This window comes from Heliconius melpomene, chromosome 1, assembly GCF_056956725.1.
Source record: "Heliconius melpomene rosina isolate 202511_hmr_F chromosome 1, ASM5695672v1, whole genome shotgun sequence".
In the NCBI taxonomy this organism is placed as follows: Eukaryota; Metazoa; Arthropoda; class Insecta; order Lepidoptera; family Nymphalidae; genus Heliconius; species Heliconius melpomene.
In genome coordinates, this window is record NC_140389.1 from 12196865 (window position 1) to 12218625 (window position 21761).

Sequence of the window (21761 nt, forward strand, 5' to 3'; positions counted from 1 at the left end):
AGGAGTCACGTGATGCCTTTGGGGTGTTTTGTGACTTATCCAAAGCATTTGATTGTGTGCAGCATAAAACTCTTATCAGGAAGCTACACCACTATGGTATAAGAGGTATTGCTTTGGATCTTCTCACTTCTTATTTAAGTGATAGGATTCAAAAGGTAAATGTCAACGGGAAACTATCACACGGGTCACCTGTAGCATTGGGGGTGCCACAAGGCTCTATTCTGGGTCCGTTTTTGTTCCTTTTGTACATTAATGACTTACCTCACCTTATGAGAGATATCTGTGAAATGGTGTTGTTTGCAGATGATACATCTTTAGTTTTTAAGGTTAATAGACAGCAATTGGAAATTGACGATGTAAACAATGCTCTTTCTAGGATATTGCACTGGTTTAGTGCCAATAACTTGCTTTTAAATAGTAGTAAAACTAAATGTATCAGGTTCTTTACTAAGAATGTTCAACAAGTAGAAACCAGGGTTTTGATGAACAATAAGGAACTTAAAGTAGTTAATGAAACTGTTTTCTTAGGTATAACATTAGATGCTAAGTTACAATGGGGTCCGCATATAGAAACTTTATCTGGTAGACTTAGTTCGGCAGCGTATGCTATCCGCAAGATTCGTCAACTGACCGATGTTGACACCGCGCGTTTAGTATACTTCAGCTATTTTCATAGCATTATGTCTTACGGCCTATTACTTTGGGGTAGTGCCGCTGACATAGATACCATTTTTGTGCTCCAAAAACGGGCTGTCCGAGCAGTCTATAAAATGGGTCCACGGGAGTCACTAAGGAATAAATTTAAAGACTTTAACATCCTCACACTACACTCCCAATATATTTACGACAACTTAGTATATGTGCATAAGAATATTAATAAATTTAATAAAAACAGTGACCTCCATCAATATAATTTAAGAAATAAAAATAAGCTTGCTGTGCCCTTCTCTAGGCTCCATAAAGTGTCTCACTCATTCGTAGGTCAAAGTATACACTTTTATAACAAACTTCCAAACGACGTGGTTAATTTATCACTGAACAAATTTAAAAAAGTGGTAAAGCACAGGCTCTGCCAAAAAGCTTATTACTCTGTTAAAGATTATGTTCGCGATAAAGATGTTTGGAAATGAGTTGCTCTATTTCTAAGTTAAAATTGTTAATTGTGATTTATAACAAATGTTGGCATTTAAAAAGAGTGGCCATGAGTTTCTTTGCCTGTATCTTCTCATGAGCTCAACCATTTGAACGGGCTTTTTTCAAGTCAAAATTGCACATTTTTTTTGGTTATTTTGTTTTCCATTTTTTTTTATCTTTTATGACATGTCCAAGTGAATGTTAAGCATTTTTATGGAATAAAGATATTTTGATTTTGACTTTGACTTTATTAATAAGTATGTTATATTAGAATAATTTAGATTATCTTTTAATAAAATTAATCTGTATTTTAAAAAATACAAAATAACAGCCATAATAAATCAATACAAGTATTATTATAAATAAGTAAATGTAAGTATAAATTAAGCAAACACATTCATGTTTTTAGAAAATTGTGCGTCGTCATCTAAAGTTTTTCCAGATAATGAGTCTGACAATCCTAGTAACTCGTCACTTTGCCCATCTTGCGTATTTCTGTAAAGACATATTTAAATCTTTTAATATTATTAAGAAAAAAGTGTGGCTTGAAACTAATAATACATAGTTAAGTCTATATATATTAAATTCTCTAGTATTATTTATTTAATTACAATATATATTTATATATATATACCATATAATATAGACTATATTTAATTACAATTATATTAATTTAATTACAATATAGCGGAATAGCAAAATAACGATCCAATTTGACTTATGGCATTGATTTTATTTAAAGACAGTAAAATAACTTAATAAGATTTTTGTATACATTAGCGTACAGTCCGCGGGGCGTAAGTTGAGGTTTGCATAATCTAAGTATATATATAAAATCGAAAGGTCACTCACTCATCACGAAATCTCAGAAACTACATGTGCTAGGAATCTCAAATTTTGCATAGGAGTTACTTATAGGACGTAGGTGCTCGCTAAGATGGGAATTTGCAATATTCGACTTCTAAGGGGTTGTTTTTGGGGTTGAAAGTTTGTATGAAACTTCGTTACTACAAATGCTAGGAATCTCAAATTTTGGGTGGACGTCACTAGGACGTAGTCATAGAGACAGAAATTAATAATAACATAGTTCACGCGGGTGTAACCGTGGGCGGGCCGCTTGTATTATTTAAAATTAAATCCTTATCCTCAACATTGTTGGACTTTTTACGTTATTTTAGCCCCGTCAGATAGATAGGAGAGTTATAAGTTAGACTACTCGTGAAATTGTATGTATGCTGTGGCATCATAGCTCCCAAACAAATGACTCCTTATTATCTCTCTCACAGAACAATTTCAATATTTCATATAAGCAATCATCATGCATCTAGCAATCTTAACTACAAATATGAATAATATAATATCAATTTACAACACAAGTATTATGTTTGGGCTCAATGTATTGTAATGTTATGATTTCTTTAGCTTCATGCTAGATAGGCAGAGGAGACATAATATAATCTTTTTTTTAACTTCATGCCGTATGCCGCACATAGTAGGGTAGGCAAAAGGAATCTGAGAACCTAGTATCAAGACACTCTTTACCTTATTTTTCGGATAGGTATAACAAAGGAGGAGGAGAAGAGGAAACACATTACTCTTACGGACTGGATGAAGATGTAACAACGGCGGCACGAGGATACGGGGTCGCGTACCCGTATGCCCACAAACTAAATTAAATATCGGACAGATATTAATCTTTATTCATGTTATTATTAACTAATATATAATGTTCTATACCTGCTATTAGCTCGATTAAAATCCACTTCGCCAGAAAGACTGTCCGAGTCGTCGTTAAGTGATATTTGGGAATCTGTAAAGATAATTTAAGGTAACTGTATTTAATTTTTATTGTTGATAAACGAAAATGTAGTAGTCAAGAAACAAAAATGTAGTTCAGTTTATAACTTTATATGTGATTTAAAATTAATTATTCAATGTATTCATAATTATTATAAAAAAATCGAAAAAACCAGTTGTCACAGCCAAGATATGTGGTCTTATAAATAAATGTACTGACAAAACAAGAACGTTGTTTCGCATATTCAAAAAATTCTAAAACTTTGATTATTTGGATAACTAAAAGGAACATTTTAAAATAACTTTTCTTATTTGAATAACAAAAACGAACATTTTCTATTTGCATGTATTCCCTAAACTATCTCAATTGTACATTGTGATACCTTAATTTGCATACCAGCTAACTCTATTTGTAAGAGACGCCAAAAACACATTTTTTTTTGCGGACCACTGATTAAAAAAATACTTTTTTAGAGAACATTTTGTGTAAATAGTTTTTTTGTCATTAATATATGGTATGAAAAAGATAACAACACTTTCGGTGTCTCTTGTACAGTTCACGCATAGTTAGCTGGTTTGAGAATTAAGGGGTCGTTGTATAGGAAAATAACCAATTGTTTTGTTTTACCAGATGTAGTAAGACGGTGCGAGGTCAAGTACTCGGCGGACAGATACGGCGGGAGGTCGTCGGCCGCGTCCCCCGCGCCGCCGCCCTCGCCCAGCGTCTCCACCACCGACAGCCACTGCCCGTTGTGGCAACGGAAACGCTCCAGCTGAATAGGATATTTATTCATATGTATTATTGCACACAATAAAAAAAGAATATGCAAAAAATTCTGATTATAAAATTTTATAAGTTTTAAAATGCTATTGTATATTTCTAAATATATATTTTTTATTTATCGCTTACCTTTATTCGAGCTGCCCACTCATTTGGCATTTGTGAAATAATATCCAAGCAAGAGTCACACATTTTTCTTATTTCAACGTTTTTGTCTTGCATGAGATCAATAAGGTATGCTGGAGCCTCTAAATATAAAGATTAAACTATTAAAAACGATTAAAATAGTAATTACTATTAATATATATTTAATAATAAATTAATAATAATTAATTTTCGCCAGCCATTTGTGTCGCAGGGGCACATTGTGTTACTGTAAAACCGACTGGTTGTAGTTTCGATCCCCACTTGAGGAGATGAAATATTTATTTAATTTATGTTTCCATTTCTTCGCTCTGGTTTCGAGGTAAAGCGCGACCTTGAGTTCTGCCACTCATCAATTCATTCCTCCACAATTCTGCGCAAATATGGGGAACGGAGTGTCTAATACTAGGTTCCTTCTGCCTACACTGCTGTGTGCGGGATACAGCGTGAAGCTGAATTGATTTGGTTTTAATTTTATTGGTAACTTTGGATTACTCGTAAAGCATAAGATTATTTTTATACTAGCTTTTACATGCGTCTTCACCCGCATGGTGAAATGGAAATAACTAAGAAATGAAAGTATCTAAGCATCCCAGGTTACTCCGACACGTGCCAGTGGTGTTGACGAGGCAGTCGGCGGCGGCCGCATGCGCCAGCATCTGGCGGAAAGCGAAGACGGTGTGCAGCACGTGGTCGTCGTCGGCCTGGCGGTCCCGCAGCGCACCCACCAGCGCGCCTCCGCCGCCCGCCGTAGCTAACGCTGCGGCCGCGCGCGCGTCCGCTCCAGCCACCCCCGCCGCCACCACTGCCTCCAGCACCAGCGGCGCCGAACGCTGATTGCCTGTCATAGAACGAACACCTTAGCAAAATAAAGAGCCCATGTGTAAATTACATATTAAGCGTGAAATTGCTTGTGTAGTTTTATGACAACATTTCATATACAGAATAGAATAGAATAAAATAGAGTATTCTTTATTGCACACACAAAACAAATAAATATGTAAAACATAAACAAAAAAGAAAAACACGTAAAAAGCGGTCTTATTAGTTTAAGAAATGTCTACCAGACAACCTTTGAAGCACATAAAATATGTTTAATGAACCATATATAAGTATAATTCTGGAACTGCTGTTTTAATTTAATAATTTCTTGGTGAAACATTACAAGATATGCGACGTCATAGTATGTAGATAAGGGGATAAAAAACATAAAATTAATGTGATCTTATTTATAAACAGCCCCATGCTTACCTGGATCCAGAATTTTTAACAAGCATGGTATTAGATTGTATCGTTCGACTACAGCGTATACGTCGATGTTATTGTTAACACTGAGAATGTTACTGAGTGTCCCCATACATTCAATGACAAACTCCTCTGGAGCCTCGTCGTTTGTGGCGGCACCGGCAATGTCGCCCACAAACTCCTAAATTAAAAAATAAGCTATAAATTAATTTTTAACAAAAACAAAAACCGACTTCTAACAACGAACTAAAAAGTGAAAAATAATTTTACAAAGATTTTATAATTTTGAAGTCGGTGTCAAACTACTGCTACAACAACCTTACTACAATATCTAATTACTAAGCCTGTTTGTTTTACTTGGCACCGACTTCAAAATTATAAAATCTTTGTAAAATTATTTTTCACTTTTTAGTTCGTTGTTAGAAGTCGGTTTTTGTTTTTGTTAAAAATTAATTTATTTTACGATTTTAAGTGATGTAGATCTTAAAATGATGCTTCTTAAACGAGTGGTGATGGTGGTGGTAGTGGTTCTCAACGAGTGGTAGTGGTTGTCCCATGTAAAACTTCATTTAATTAGGTATTATTTTTGTGCAAAGTAACATTTTGGTATATTGACAAGAACATACATAAAAAGTATTCGGGCGAATTGGGAATCTCCCTTTTTTGAAGTTGGTTGAAAATGAGAATATCCTCTTTTTTGAGGTTGGTTGAAAAGAAATGTAACGATCAGGAATCTCACTTCTGACATCAATTTAAAAAGTTTTTGCTTGTAACTATTACAGTATAATCAATTTTTTACGAAAAAAAAACAAACTTTCTCAATTTTCAACGGATTCCATAATCGGAACCTAACCAAACTTTCACCAAATTATCCTTGAAATGTATCCTTTCAAATAAAAAAAGAATCATCAAAATCGGTTGGCGCAACATTGAGTTATTCGGCTATTAGTCGCGCACATACCTAATGCAAATTTAAGACTTATGTTATTTTCTCATGGATACCATTGTAAGACATGGACCAAAAAAAATGGGACCATTCGGGAAGCTTCACCTTTCAAATAAAAAAAAAATATCAAAATCGGTTCACCCAGTCAAAAGTTATGAGGTAACAAACATAAAAAAAAAAAAGAAAAAAAAAAAAATACAGTCGAATTGATAACCTCCTTTTCTTACAGAAGTCGGTTAAAAATAACTATCCTCACGGTGTTGTTACTGCAAAGTAGAATATGTGTCTTTATTAATTTAAATGTATAATAATTATATAAATTAAGTAATTATACACCACTTAAAAACAAATCTAGCAAGATTCTAATAAAATAATAACGTTTAATGGCATATTATGTTATTTTGTTAGGTTAAACCCATTCATTCGAGCCTTTCACATCTTCTGGCGCTGGCGGCGGTTGGCGGCTATCAGCAAGAGGGGCACCTGAGCAGAGTGGACGCGGCACGAGGCCAGTGGTCACGATGACGCCGTTTCTCTTTTGCCGTTCAGTGCTCAATATTAGCTACTTTAGCTAAAACCCAACATTCTTTTCCGTCGGCCGATGTGAGAGACTCGAAAACGAATAAATACAGTTCTTTTACTTTAGCAAGTTATAATGAATCAAGAGGTATATTAACAAATTTGCTAATAACAAGAAAATACTTAAATGATATGTTGATATTTTGTAATTGAGAAATTCGTCATCGGCAGAAATTGGGGAACGGAGTGTCTTAACACTAGGTTCCCTCTGCCTACTCTGTTGCGTGTGGGATACAGCGTGACCAATTTATAAAATAAAGGTATTTCTCATGAATGTATCATATGTATGACAGACTTACCACAAACAAGGGCTTGTTCTGGTCGTGTAACGACAGGTTGCGCACTAGTTTCATAAGCAGGTGGTTGCGGTGACGGAAGGCGCGCGCCAGCAGCTCGCGCAGGCGGCCCTCCGCCGCCATCTGCGCGGCGGCGCGCGCGCACCACGCCACACTCACGCACAGCGCCAACAGCACGTCGGTGGTCCCCGGCGCGCTGGGGCTGCTCGCGCCGCTGTTCACGTTCAGAAGCAGCATGTCCGTTAGCTGCAATACATTTTATAATTTATATAAGTCAGCATCGGCAGTGACAGACACAGTGAGGCTGCTTTCACTCCTGGTCACATTTACTAACAGTGTTACATAACTGTGTATTTTTGCAACTGTATGTTATCCATTCTATACTAGTCAGTAGTGTTCATTGTAGTAATAAAAACAAATGCAAATGATAATATGTAATTTGATAGTTATTTTACTTTTTGTTATGTTCGGCAGCTTGCTTATAAATCAGTTCTTAAAAAATATATTAATAAATAAAATAAAGTATGTTCTCACCAATTTGACACAATCTGATTGAGTGAACATTAACTTTACACGGTCATCCATACTCAGATGGTATAAAATTTTCATTGCCAAGTTAATGTGTTTATCATCACCTGCAAAATTGAGTCATAAGTATGCTTAATTCTTCTGAATTTTTGTGAAATTATACAATATTATTTGTAAATTTTCTACTCACTTGTAAATTGAATAAATTTTGGGAGAAGATTTAGCTTTATCATTTTATTTCGTAATTTGGTATCAAATGTCAAATTAAACAGTAATTTTAAAGTAACATTCACTAAATCTGCATTGGGTGAATCTAGCAAAGGGGCTAGTTTCTCAATGATTCCTTTAGAAGCCATAGCATTTTTATTTTCAACAAAAATTGATAGCTTTTGTAGAAAAGATACAATCAATATAAGAAGATCAATATTTGAATGTCTTTCTAATGCTCCAATTAGTAAGCCAACTATGTCTTTTTTATGCATTTTCTCTTCAACTTTAATATTATCAGCTATATTGAGAAGCATATAAAAAGCCACTCTTAATAGTTGCTCTTGTCTTTTTGACAATGTTTTCAGTTTTCTTTTCATTTGTTCCTCATCATTTTTGGATAGCACATCATCTGAAGCATTACATAGATCTTCGTGATAACTAGAGACAATTGAACGGGTTTTTTGTATATTAACATCAGCAACAGCCCAAGTCCCTGATTTTGGCCTCCGTTTTGGCTCTGGAATGCGACTCTTTGGTAATTCATTCTGTAAAACACTTTGTAATTTTATATGAAAAATATTATAATTAACAAAAAAAATACAGATTTCAACAAAAGAATAATCATAGCATTTAATTAATAGGCACTTACAAGCAAATCATTACTTTATTATTTTTTTGTGTGCAGTGTTTATTGTAAGTATGATTGTAAATATAGTTCTAAGTGTTTGCTGTTCATTTTCTTTTTCGTTGTGTAATAATTGATAAAAACAATAAATAAATAAGCTATTCACTTACTTTCTCAGGAGTAAGCACTTGTTTCTTTCCTTCAACTTTTTCTTTCCACTGGTCATAACGTTTAAGCTCATAATCAATGACATCCATGCATAGAGAACCTATTTTATACTGTATGATAACAGAGTGGAACTCAATATAAGTTGAAAAGCAGAAAAATGTATAAACAATATTTGTACTTAATTCAATACTTCGTTTCCATTCTTCTCTTAAAACTCTTGAGAGGGCACTCAAGAGAGCTTCTAAAATATTAAAATATAGAGTAAAAATATGAGTAACAGATCTATCAAATTTAGACTTATCTGAACTAATGAAGATTAATGAACCTAAATTATATAAAATTTATTTATTTAAAGTGGGATATAATGTATTGTGGACAATTGTTTTCTTGAGAACATAAAAAGTGAGAAAAGCAGAATATACTTACCATTTCTAGCTAATTCTATCAAATTATCTGGATTCCTAGCAAGTTGCAAAATGAGTGCTGATCCTTTAATCTTCTCGGGAATATCGTCATACAGTAACTCGATATAATCATCAATGTGGTCTAAAATTGCAACAGGAACACTTTCAACAGGGCTCATTTTCGATTTTATTGGAAAATTTAGAATTACACAGAAAAAAACATCAACAACGTTTGAGTAAAGAAAAAGAGTAAGTCCTTAAAAGTAAGGACTAAGGAATTATAATGAATTATTGATATTAAAGTAAAAAACGCTACTTTATTCTTAATTTTATTGACCTTGTATGCGAACGAAAACGAATGTTGTGATTGCAAATTATGATTGACATGACAACCAGTGTTGTCAGTTGTCACACTCACAACCACAACGGAGAAAAAATAATATTTTATTGGGTACATTGAAATTAAATTATTGTCGTAAGAACACATTTGATAATGGCAATGTCCAATGTATCCACTATCCAGCTCAGCTTCTTAGCCTGGCCACACATGTACAATAATATTGTCAATAAAGTACGTGTTATCAATAATATTGTGTATGGCTAGCCACACACATAATATTACTATCAATACTTAACTACTAAACTATTTACTAAATCTGGCTATCACCAACTGCCAATACATTTATTATATAATTTATACATTCAATCATGAATAACTTGTTTTCATAATTCAGGCCAAATTAGGTAACACTGATTTATTTTCACGAAATAAAACAACAGAAGTCTTGTTCTCTTCTTATATATTTTTTAATTTGAGATTTATTTAATTGGTAAATATTACCAAAATAATACTACAATTACAATCTTCACCGTCGACCTCCACAGTCCAATCCTCTATGCATGGTTGCACTTTTTTTTCGAAATAGTACCGTAATTAATAATTTGTTAATGTTATGTGTGTTATTTAATCTGTAGTATATTATTCTTCTATATTGGTTGTGTGGTCTATATTATACCAATTAGTCTGTTTTGTTCAGTTTGAGTAAATGTGTTCTGTGGTTTTGTTGGTGCTAGCAAGTTGTTTAAAAGTGTCTGTGGTAATAAGTAACTTGTGACTAATTAATCTTAGTATTATTTTTGTTTACAAAATTAGAAGATTATAAGTTTTTAGAAATATTTAATTAAGCGTTATATATGTAAGAAATATAACTACATGGAAATTTTGCACTCGAAAGTTGATTGTGTTGATAATATTGACCATTGTGTGACAAGTAAAATTTTAAGTCCATTTCCTTTCAGACAGTGTGATAAGAGAGAACGATAGTGACAATCTGAAGAATTCGCTGGATTCGACATGATTATAAATTGGTAATAGGCTAATCAAATTAATTTATATCAATAACATCAATATGTAACTTACAAATGCATAGACAAGAATTACAACATCTCAGAATGTATTAAGTAAATTAGTACCTTTTTTTTATTTGTAAGCAGATCTAATATTATTTATTCGTATGTCTAGTACGTCTTATTTCCAGATATTAGTGTTAACGATCAATTTTATAAAATATGGAATGTTATACCCTCTGATATTTTAAAAAATTACAATATAAATTATTTGTATATTTATTTCACTGAAATAATCTGTATATATAATCTAACTTGATATTAATTTTAAATTTAAATGTATTATTACCATATCAATACTTTATATAATAATGACTTATAAATGATTTTACTCAAATGCTTATCACAAGATAAGAATGTATTATGCAGTAAATCATTTCTTCATCATAAACAGATAACATAAAACTTAAACTGTGTATAAGATGTTCTTACAGTATTAAATGTATTGGAGAAGTGAGAATTATATTGAGGAATATTTCTGTTTTAGATATGTGATATATTTAATAATGTGGAAATTTTGTTTCAAAACATAATATGAAATAATCTATCACTATGACTGAAACCATTCCAACACTAACTGCTCCGATCTCTCTATCAGCATATCATCAGCTGAGTTTGACAGGTATTTATATACAATGAATATGAATGTTTAAGTAAGTTTGTAGTAAATATTTTTTTATGGTATTAGGTTATGTTCTTATTATGGCACTAGATCATTATTTATCTTTAATCCTAGTTTCTCTTTTCTCCTCTGCCTACTTTGTTTTTACAATGCATGCTAACAATAATTTTTATAAGATGTTCCATTCAAGTAATTGCATGATGACATGCCACTCCGTGAACAGCACATTTTACAAACATAAGATAAATAATAATATGATATTATTTTTACAAATTACAATAATAAGTAAAGGCAATTATACTATATCATAACTTTAACATTACAGTTGAATCAGCCAATATACGTAACTCTGGACTGTTCAAACCGAATCCATATTTACAAGTTATAGTAGATGACAAAATTTATAGAAGAACGGAAGTTCTAAAAAATACACTTCATCCAAAATGGAAAGAAGAATTTACAATTTTAGTGACTCCTTTATCACAATTATTATTCCGCCTGGCTGACCACCATAGCTTTAGGAAGGACAATATTATTGGTGAAAAAAAAGTAAACTTCCTACAACTTCTTTTATACTTCAATGGAAAGTGTGAAAATGTAGAATTGAACTTAGGTAATGTATGAAAGATCCTTTTCCTTAATTCAAGTTCAATAAAGCATAACATAAAATATGTTATAATAATGTTATTTTATTTATATTGTTGGCAGAAGTATTAATTGATTTATGTTTAGTTTTATAACATCTTTTATAACATCTCTCATCAACCGATTATATTATTAATAGTTAAAAAAATATATTCAATATTGTAAAGCTTAACTAGACCCATATGTTGTGTGTGACCCATATGCGTGATGACATTATTGGAGATATTTGTATTCAGTATATATAGAAATGTAAACAGATTGATATCTTACATATTTAAAAAAATATATTGCAAGATTAGAAGCTGCTCCTGAATTTATTAAATTTGAACTTCTTATTGTTTGCTATTCAAATTTTGAATTCTATCTAAAGTTTGTAATAAATTCTTTACTTAACCTTTTATTTTCATGAAAAGCTGATATTAAAAACATATACATTACTTTTAGATATGATGAAAACAGTATCACAAGATAATTCTTCAAGCTCAGATACAGAAACAAAATCAGCCGAATTAATATTGTTATTGGATGGTTTAAGAATAGATCCTGCAGTTCTAGCTCAGTCACATGAAGTCATAAATGAACCAACTAGTACACTTAATGACGGTATTCGAGCCAGAATTAGATTACGAAATAATTCTGAAACACTCAGGTCTTTGGTACACCCCCGAACATTACGAGTAAGTAGTTGTAACATTCAGGTTCTTCATTTATTAAATTTCATTATACTTGTGATGAGATTTGTTCAGCACATAACATATAATTATGTATTAGTGTGATAAGTACAACAACACTATTTCTTATTTACATTTTTTCTTTTGTGCTGCGTTAAATTGTAGGTATACAATAATATCCTCAGAATATATTCAGAAATATTTAAGATAGTGCATAGTTCTGATTGGTTTGGACTTAAATTTTTTCTATGTATTATTAACAAATATTTATTATTAAATATTGAGGCCAGTAGTGGCGCGCGGGTACAAAATGAGACTGTAAATGCTACTTTTTCTATGTATTATTAACAAATATTTATTATTAAATATTGAGGCCAGTAGTGGCGCGCGGGTACAAAATGAGACTGTAAATGCTACTGGTTGTGGGTTCCATCCCCACTCGATGCGACGAAATATTTAATATTTAAAATTTATATTTTCATTTCTTCATTTTGGTGTTGAGGTAATGCGCGGCGAGTGTGAACTTTATTTTATTTTTTATTAATTTATCAGGAATAACTTTTATATATTTTGTAATGATTATTATTATTACAATACTGCAATAATAATAATATTTTTATTACTTTGGTTGTATTGTCTTGATATCTGACATTGATCAACACACCTTCGAGAGTTATTATTTAACACAAATTAAGATTTATATATTTATTATTGAAGTTCTATCTTTATATATTTATTATTTAAGGTTCGATACTATCAATTGAACTGTCGCGATTACAGTCAAATGCTGTGCCAAGACGATGACCGTGTAATAGTAATCAGATTGCTAATAGTAACAAGAAAAAAATTGTATAGCCACCGCCAGGTCCACCGCCGCTGAGCAACGGCACCGCGAACGAGCGGGCAGCGGTAGACAGCGGCGCCGGGACGTCGCGCCAGGATGACGCTGCGCACGCACCTGGCCCCGCGCCCCCCGCTGCCGTGCCTGCGCCCCCCTCCGCCGCGGCCGCTGAGGAACCCCTGCCGCCCGGCTGGGCGATGCGATTTGATGTTTACGGGAGAAAGTATGAAATACAATATACTTTAAGAGTGTAGTGTATGAAATAATAGTTCATACACTACGGTAAACATATTATATGTGATGATAATTTTTATTGTGGTACTCGGAAATAATATATATATATTTAAAGTAAAATTTTATAATAAAAAGAAGAGATGTTTCTATAAATGCTAGTTTAATATAATAGTTTCTTGTAATCATATGTAATAATCTACAGTCATACAGTTAAGGAGTAATTCATCAAACACTGTGGGTGTAACCTACAAATAGTACATTTTTATAAGTAATAGCTTTAAAATAAGGCAATGAAATGATGCAGGTACTACGTGGACCATAACTCGCGGTCGACGTCGTGGGAGCGGCCGCAGCCGCTGCCGCCGGGCTGGGAGGTGCGGCGCGACGCGCGCGGGCGAGTGTACTACGTGGACCACAACACGCGCACCACCACGTGGCAGCGGCCCGACACGGAGCGCCTGGCGCGCTTCCAGCACTGGCGCGGCGAACGCCGCCACGTGGTCGCGCAGGGCAACCAGCGCTTCCTGTACCCGCCGCCGCAGCCGCCGCACCCGCCGCACCACACGCACCCTGCGCACCCGCCGCACCCCGTGGCGCCCAACGCAGCCGCCTCCGCCGCCGCCCCCGCAGAACTCGATGCCGCCGGTAGGAAAAAACAGTTAAATATACTTCAAGTAGAAATCGAACCCACAACTATCGCGATTACAGTCTCATATTATTCCACTATGGCACTTTGAGGATTTTATTAATATCAAAAATTATCATTATGATACTCATTAATTTTATCTGTATTCTGTACACAAATATCAGATAAGTGTGCTTTATCACCAACAATCCTATTTTTGTTGTCAATAACATTATTTTTGACACAATAACCCACACGTATTAAATTTTACTCCAAATTTCGTTATTGTATTTAATGTATATATTTGTATAACATTTTATCCTTTTCTTTCGCTCTTCTCTGAATCGAAATGATTAATCATTAATGTAAAATAATAATTAAGATTGAATATTTTAACTAATAATTGTTTTGTAGTTTACTAATTTATCAAACTTTATTAATTTCAAAAGTATCCTTCATAGATAAATGATGGATACTTTATAATAATATTTTCTGAATACAATAAAAAAATATTTAAAAAAACCAAAACCCCAACTGCATAAAACTAAAAAGAAAATAAACAAGCCGTAATAATTTCGTTAATGGAAATCAAATACATATTACAACTAACAGCATAACTTTTCACTTATAAAAAGTGGTGGTACTTTAGATTAGTATTTTTTTAGATATTTCTTAGAACATACTCGGATAGTTCGGACACATTGAGAAAATATGAAAGAATGCTACGCTGCTTGAAAGAACCCTGCCAGGGATCCTTTGCACTTTATCCTTAAAAACCTGTCTCTTATACAATAAACTTTTTTAATTAGCTTAATTTATTTCTTTTTAGAAGAATACTGGAAGAATTAAGTTAATTAAAACATTTGAAAAGGTGAAAAGTATTATGAGAGCACTAATAAAACCAAAACGCTCTTGCAATGTGCTTTAAATTTTTAGATGTAGTGGTATATTTCGCTCGTACCTGCCAAAGTTACTCAGATTAACTGTACGGAATTTATTATTTAATATTTTCATATTTGTGTATTTACAGGCACAGGTAGTGGTAACAGTGGCGCTCCTAGCGTGTCGGCCGCGTCGCCGGCGAGCGCGGGCTCGGGAGCGGGTGCGGGCGCGACCGCGGGCGAGGAGGCGCTGGGCGCGCTGCCGGCGGGCTGGGAGCGCCGCGTGCAGCCCGACGGACGCGTCTACTACGTTAATCATAAGAACCGCACCACACAGTGGGAGGACCCGCGCACGCAGGTATTGTTTTTTTCTGTGTTTTCTTGAATAAGAGTGGGTAAAAACTATTACACACTACACCACACTTACTATACACTAACTGGCTTAATTATAATTATTTAAATAGTTTTGTTCCTCTTGTTCTTAAGATTTAAATTCAATTTTATGGATCATTTGTGTAGTAGTGTAGTATTACATGTGTAGATGTACGTCACATATATGTCATGTGTCACATGTTACGTTGGTGATATGATGATAATGATGTGATATGGTGATATGTATGAGCAAATATTAAGTAAAGGTGGCATGAATGAGTCTCTCTGTATTACAATGCAGAATATGTTATATAATGACAGGGCCAAGAGATCAGCGCACTAGAGGAGGCACTGCCGCCGGGTTGGGAGATCCGCTTCACAGAAGAGGGCACGCGCTACTTCGTGGACCACAATACGCGCACGACCACGTTCCAGGACCCGCGGCCGGGCGCGCCTAAAGGGCCGCAGGGCGCGTACGGCGTGCCACGCGCCTACGAGCGCTCCTTTCGCTGGAAGCTGTCGCAGTTCCGCTACCTGTGCCAGAGCAACGCGCTGCCCAGCCACATCAAGATCACGCTGTCCCGGCAGACGCTCTTTGAGGATTCTTATCACCAAGTGCGTACTACAGGGACGGGGCTCGGATAAAGACAACCTTATTATCACTTTCCGTCCTAAAGTCGAGAAATTGTTTTGTTTTAAATTTTCAGTGGTTGAACTGAATGCTGCTGCTGCTTCATATTACCAGAGAAAATAAGGGAAATAAAAATAATTCATGCACCCGTGTTGGACTAATGTTACGATATGTTTACTATTGCTATGGTTTTAAAGATAATATATTTTTTAAAATCAAAGTAGTAATCATATACATATATATATATATATGTATGTGATATCAAAGCCAAAAAATAGTATAATTAAAAATTAAAGTCATGTGTAGGATTAACAAGCTCTCTATTTTTGTTAACACTTACACCTTTTTTTAAAAAATTGTATTCAATTTTAAATCCTTGGGAACAACATATCTTTCAACAGTGTACATATCTAATTATATTTCATAACAAGTTATCTTATACATCACAATTAATTTTTTGAATATATCATTTGTATGATAATTATTTTTAATCAAATAAATCCTTTATTTTTTACAGATAATGAGGCTACCTGCGTATGAATTACGAAGAAGGTTGTATATAATATTCCGTGGTGAAGAAGGCTTAGATTATGGAGGAGTAAGTCGCGAGTGGTTCTTCCTTCTGTCGCATGAAGTGCTAAATCCTATGTACTGTCTCTTCGAGTATGCTAATAAAAACAACTACAGCCTTCAAATCAATCCAGCCAGTTATGTTAACCCAGATCATTTGTTATATTTTAAGTTTATAGGAAGATTTATAGCCATGGCCCTGTACCACGGCAGATTTATTTATTCTGGTTTCACTATGCCTTTTTATAAGAGAATGTTGAATAAAAAATTAACCATGAAAGATATAGAATCTATTGACCCAGAATTTTATAATTCGCTAGTATGGATCAAAGACAACAATATTGATGAATGCGGTCTTGAAATGTGGTTTAGTGTAGATTTTGAAGTTCTAGGACAAGTTATACACCATGAATTGAAGCCCGCGGGCGATAAGGAACGTGTAACTGAGGTAAGTTTGAACACGATCAAAACTTAGAATCTATTAACATAATTACGTCACACATTGAACGTGAAGGAGGAGGTTGACGAAGGGTGACATTGTGACATAGGGTAGGCAGTGATCTTAAATTTCGTAACATTTCAAAATATAATAAACAGACATAATTTTGGAACTGATAGTTTAATTAATTTAATAATTTCTAAAGTAACATTGTCAAGTATGTATGTGTTCAATTGGTCAAAAAATTATGTATTTCGTGTGACGTAAATTATGGATAGCGCCTTTGCATAATTTTTGAGATAAATACTATACTAATACATTTATGTATTTAATTATTTTTTTTCAGTCTAACAAAGAGCAATATTTACAATTAGTTACACAATGGAGAATGACTAGAGGAATTGAAGAACAAACAAACGCTTTTCTTGATGGCTTTAATGAGGTAATTATTAGTTTTTTATCTTAATTTTTATAATTAATCTAAAAAGTGATTTTTTATAACATTTGTTGTTAAATTATAATGTTAAGTTCATTTCAAAACAATACCATTCATAACTTTTTATGGTGATACATAACGAAAAAAACTATTTAAACTGTTATTCACGCTCCTGATTTCTAGTAATAATAATAGTAAACTTTAAAAATAATAGGAATACTTTTTTATTTAAAAATTTTCTTATATACTACTCAACAAACAAAATAAGGACCACTGCAGTTTTGAAGTATACTCATATGTTTCTGGGACATATATATGAAGAAATGATGAAGTTCATTAGATTTACCGTTTTCTAATGTGATTTACTAAAAATTTTATTAAAATCCATATAATAAAAATAATGTTTTTTTAGCCGAGTATACATTTGTCCAAAGCCAACCTTTTTCTTGTTATACGGGAATAAGCGTAAAGTTGCTTTTTTAGTAAAATTATATCATCCTCTGAATTTCAGGTGGTGCCGCTAGAATGGTTGAAGTACTTCGACGAGCGCGAGCTGGAGCTGATGTTGTGCGGTATGCAGGAGGTGGACGTGGACGACTGGCAACGCAACACCATATACAGGCACTACACGCGCACCAGCAAACAAGTTGTATGGTTTTGGCAGGTATGTAATGGAATATTTAAGTTATTCTTTATTTATTAATGAAGTTACCAGGAATAACTTTAATTTTTACTAGGTAGAAGCGAAAAGTATAACAACGAAATCTCTATTGTTTGCTAAAAGACTTAACCTGTTAGGCTTAGGAACTATGATGAATTAATTTCTAGAGCGTATAATACAGTCGATGAGTTGTGGCTGCTCTGTAGTAAGGTTTTCTAAACTTTTGCGCATGACCTATTCCCGAAGAAATAATCAAAATATGAGTCACTCTGATGATTGTGTAAGACAAAAGACAGTTGTGAGTTTGATTGTCATTTTGGGGATTGGAGCTTTTATCATTTCATGGCTCTTTTAAAAAATATATCGGGCGTGGAGTTAGGCCCATCAACTTGTCTTAACACTACTTTCCCTATGCCTACCCTGTTATATGCAGAGTACAATGTGACGCTAAAAAAAATATCTTAAAAAAGGAACACTCGTACATATATACTTGTCAGTTTGTTATCAAAGTGATCTGTAATTTCAAAAATTCTCTAATCCTCCATTACAAGGTCTCGAGCAGAAATATAATGAATATTTCCTTTTATTTGGGGAGAAATAATTATTATGCTATTAATATTGTTAACTTATTCTCATAGGTTTTTATTATATCTTATTTTTTTAGTTTGTGCGACAAATGGACAATGAAAAGAGAGCGAGGCTATTGCAGTTCGTAACAGGAACATGTCGAGTGCCAGTTGGCGGATTTGCTGAATTAATGGGCTCCAATGGTCCTCAAAGATTTTGTATAGAAAAGGTTTGTTTTTTTCTTAAAATAATTGTCATGAGACAAAATGTAAAAAACAAAATTGTGTTTGTTGTTATTTTTTTATTTCTATTTAATTTATTTATGTACAAATTTTACTAAAAGGTACTTAACTATGAGGATAATAAAACTAAATATATATATTATTCAATTATTTATTTAAATTCGGAGGATTCTGGGGAACTAACACCTACATTAATGACGAAATGGTCCACCATATTAGCATATTTTTTTGCATCTTTTGCTCTTCTTTTATCGCATGGTCAATGCAAGCCTTTGCCAAGCGTATAGTTATTATTAATAAAAACAAAAGTAATGACGGAAATTCTATGAAAATAACTGAAAATGGCGAATATAATCTGACGGATGACAAAATAATTTTATATAAAATGTACTTATTATCTTATCATAATTACAGTATGTAATTTATTGTTATACTATTAAAATATGTCACAAGTTTGAGAAGAAGTTGGCTTTTAGGTGTTTTTACATTTCAAGTATTTAAAAATTATTATTGAAAGTAAAGAAAATAATTTAAAGTGGCTTTGGTGGAATGAATATGAAATCTTGGAATAATTTAATGTATTTTTATATTTTATTAATTGTATTCGTTTCTTTTAAGATAATTACTTCGTTTTAAGAAATATATATTCAATTTTATAAAATTTTAAAATATAATTATAAAAATAATTTTATCGACATCCGCAAATTTAAATTGTAATTTTATTAATTAATACTTATAACTTGATCCTAATTAATGACAGAATAATAAAACTAGTTTTTTGTCACTGAACACAGTGTTTATACTTTATAATATAATAAATGTATAACTTTTCTATAGTACAAATTGATGCAATTCAACAATAAAATTAATGCATAACTATTCAAACGTGACATACGTTTTGCATTTATTTTACCGTTCCTTTACTATATTTCAGAGTACATTAATGAAAATAATTGGATATTGTAGTGTAAACAAATTTTGTTAATATTTTTTTCCCCACTACTGGTATTTTATTTCTATAATAAGATAATATTATTTACAGTGCTATCGGTCATTAATTTAGTATATTACATAAATAATAAAGTCCATAAATCCATAGATAAATATTTTTTATACTTAATATAGTAACTCCATCAACCGTGACATGTTAACAAAGTTTTTTTGACGTGTATAAACACGTAAAAGATAACTTTTATCTCATGCCTTTGTGAATAGAATATACACATAAAATAACTGATAATATATATATTTACAATTCACTTATACTTGCAATTCTTTGTCATAATTATGCTTTTAGCAACTATAATCAATAATGTGGTTAATATTTATGAATACAGGTTGGCAAAGACACTTGGCTGCCCCGGTCGCATACGTGCTTCAATCGACTCGACCTCCCGCCCTATAAGAGCTACGAACAATTATGTGAAAAATTAAACTATGCTATCGAAGAAACTGAAGGTTTTGGTCAGGAGTAAAGATGTTTTTGCTATTAGCACTAGTAGAGTAATGTAAATTATTATCACTTTAACTTTATGCACCATGCTCCCATCTTGGAATTATTTCTATGGATTAGGTGCCGCGGTGAAAAGACCAACCAAAAATATGAATATTTGTTTAAACATTTATTTTATTGTGTAGATATCATTAGCGTATTATGTCGATTATATAAGATATATTTTGTTTTAACTATATTTATAAAGTTCGTCTATAACGTTCAATAAAATTATGTAAAATGATAATTGTTTCATTGAAGTCCTTCAAGTGTTATGATTTTTCGGAATGATAATTGTTATACTATGTAAATCAAATAAAAAAAAGTTATTAATCTAATAGTCTAGTCAACAAGTTCAAAAACGTGGTCAATAGACAAAGTTCCTAAAATTATGTGCGATAGCTCATTTTATTTATCACATTTATATCCTATTCACGAAAGCATGAGATACAGGGTGAGTCATATTGAACTTTCCGGTTTTGGAAGGACGTTGCACGAAGAAGGGAAGGAGTAGAAGGGTGGGGATGGTGTCATTAGACGCGCCATGACATGCAGTTTTAGTGTGAGCAATGGCTTGGTCGGGACAACATCGTGCGTTCGTAGTTGAAGAGTTTATTAAAAATGGCGGCTCCGTGATCACAACACAGCGTGCGTTCCGTTTACATTTTGCTATTGGTCGACGTGATCCCATTCCCACTGGACCAACAATCAGAAATTGGGTATCAAATTTTAGAGCAACATCATCAGCATTAAAAACAAGACCACAAGGCCGAATTAGGACGTCAACGTCAGCGGAAAACGTGGATAGAGTGCGGGCTTCAATTCAACAATCCCCTCGGCGTTCTGTTCGGAAACATGCCGCTTCACTAGGATTATCTTTCAGTAGTGTCCGCAGAATACTGCATAGAGACCTTAAATTTCACCCATACAAGATTCAGGTAGTGCAAGAATTAACAGTTAGAGACTTAGACACACGAACAAACTTATGCCGCGACATTCAGCAGATCCCCCGCACTGCTGTTTTGATCTTCAGTGATGAGGCACATTTTCACCTCGCCGGAACTGTCAACAAACAGAATTTTCGATACTGGGCTGAGAATAACCCACGAAACCTACACGAACGACCACTTCACAGCCCTCGAGTGACAGTGTGGTGCGCTATTGCAGAGTTTGGTGTGTGGGGTCCCTATTTTTTTGAAGAAGATGGTCAAGTCGTCACAGTTACCTCTGCTCGGTATTGCGACATGCTTGAAACTTTTCTGAAACCGAAATTGGAGGAATTAACGCAGAATCATGACAACGATAACATCTGGTTCCAACAAGATGGTGCTACAGCCCATACATCCAGGCGTTCAATGGAAATCCTGCGACAAATGTTTCCCGGTCATCTCATTTCTTTGCGAGGTGACGTTGGGTGGCCGCCGAGATCACCTGATTTAACCCCCTGCGATTTCTTTCTCTGGGGTTACCTGAAGGAAAAGGTGTACACGCATCGTCCCCGAACCATCGATGAACTGAAGGCTGCAATCACGGAAGAAATCAATGCTATTCCGCTGAATATGACTCGA

General features: G+C 33.6%; 2 protein-coding genes across 6 annotated transcripts; one reads left to right on the forward strand and one right to left on the reverse strand.

The window, feature by feature from the left end:
- Positions 1-1468: 1468 nt before the first annotated feature.
- Positions 1469-9267, reverse strand: Kap3 (kinesin associated protein 3). Its single transcript, XM_085186667.1, has 11 exons — positions 8880-9267; positions 8456-8694; positions 7641-8205; positions 7457-7557; positions 6926-7168; positions 5108-5282; positions 4470-4697; positions 3842-3960; positions 3560-3704; positions 2872-2944; positions 1469-1629 (listed from the first exon to the last, which is right to left on the reverse strand). Exons 1-11 carry the CDS (start codon positions 9034-9036, stop codon positions 1518-1520), a joined length of 2157 nt encoding a protein of 718 aa, XP_085042793.1. The 5' UTR covers positions 9037-9267; the 3' UTR covers positions 1469-1517.
- Positions 9268-9820: 553 nt separating this feature from the next.
- Su(dx) (WW domain containing E3 ubiquitin protein ligase suppressor of deltex) lies at positions 9821-20440 on the forward strand. 5 transcript variants are annotated; one of them, XM_085186680.1, is made up of 14 exons: positions 9821-9954; positions 10157-10225; positions 10752-10886; positions 11212-11499; positions 11976-12208; positions 13058-13266; positions 13582-13922; positions 14933-15141; positions 15477-15770; positions 16304-16804; positions 17142-17237; positions 17743-17895; positions 18557-18688; positions 20039-20440. In XM_085186680.1, exons 3-14 carry the CDS (start codon positions 10817-10819, stop codon positions 20174-20176), a joined length of 2664 nt encoding a protein of 887 aa, XP_085042806.1. In that variant the 5' UTR covers positions 9821-9954; positions 10157-10225; positions 10752-10816; the 3' UTR covers positions 20177-20440. The 5 variants fall into 5 exon arrangements, with proteins under 5 accessions (XP_085042806.1, XP_085042835.1, XP_085042824.1 ...); XM_085186709.1 differs by having other exon boundaries at positions 9874-9954; positions 10161-10225; XM_085186698.1 differs by having other exon boundaries at positions 9904-10053.
- Positions 20441-21761: the final 1321 nt, after the last annotated feature.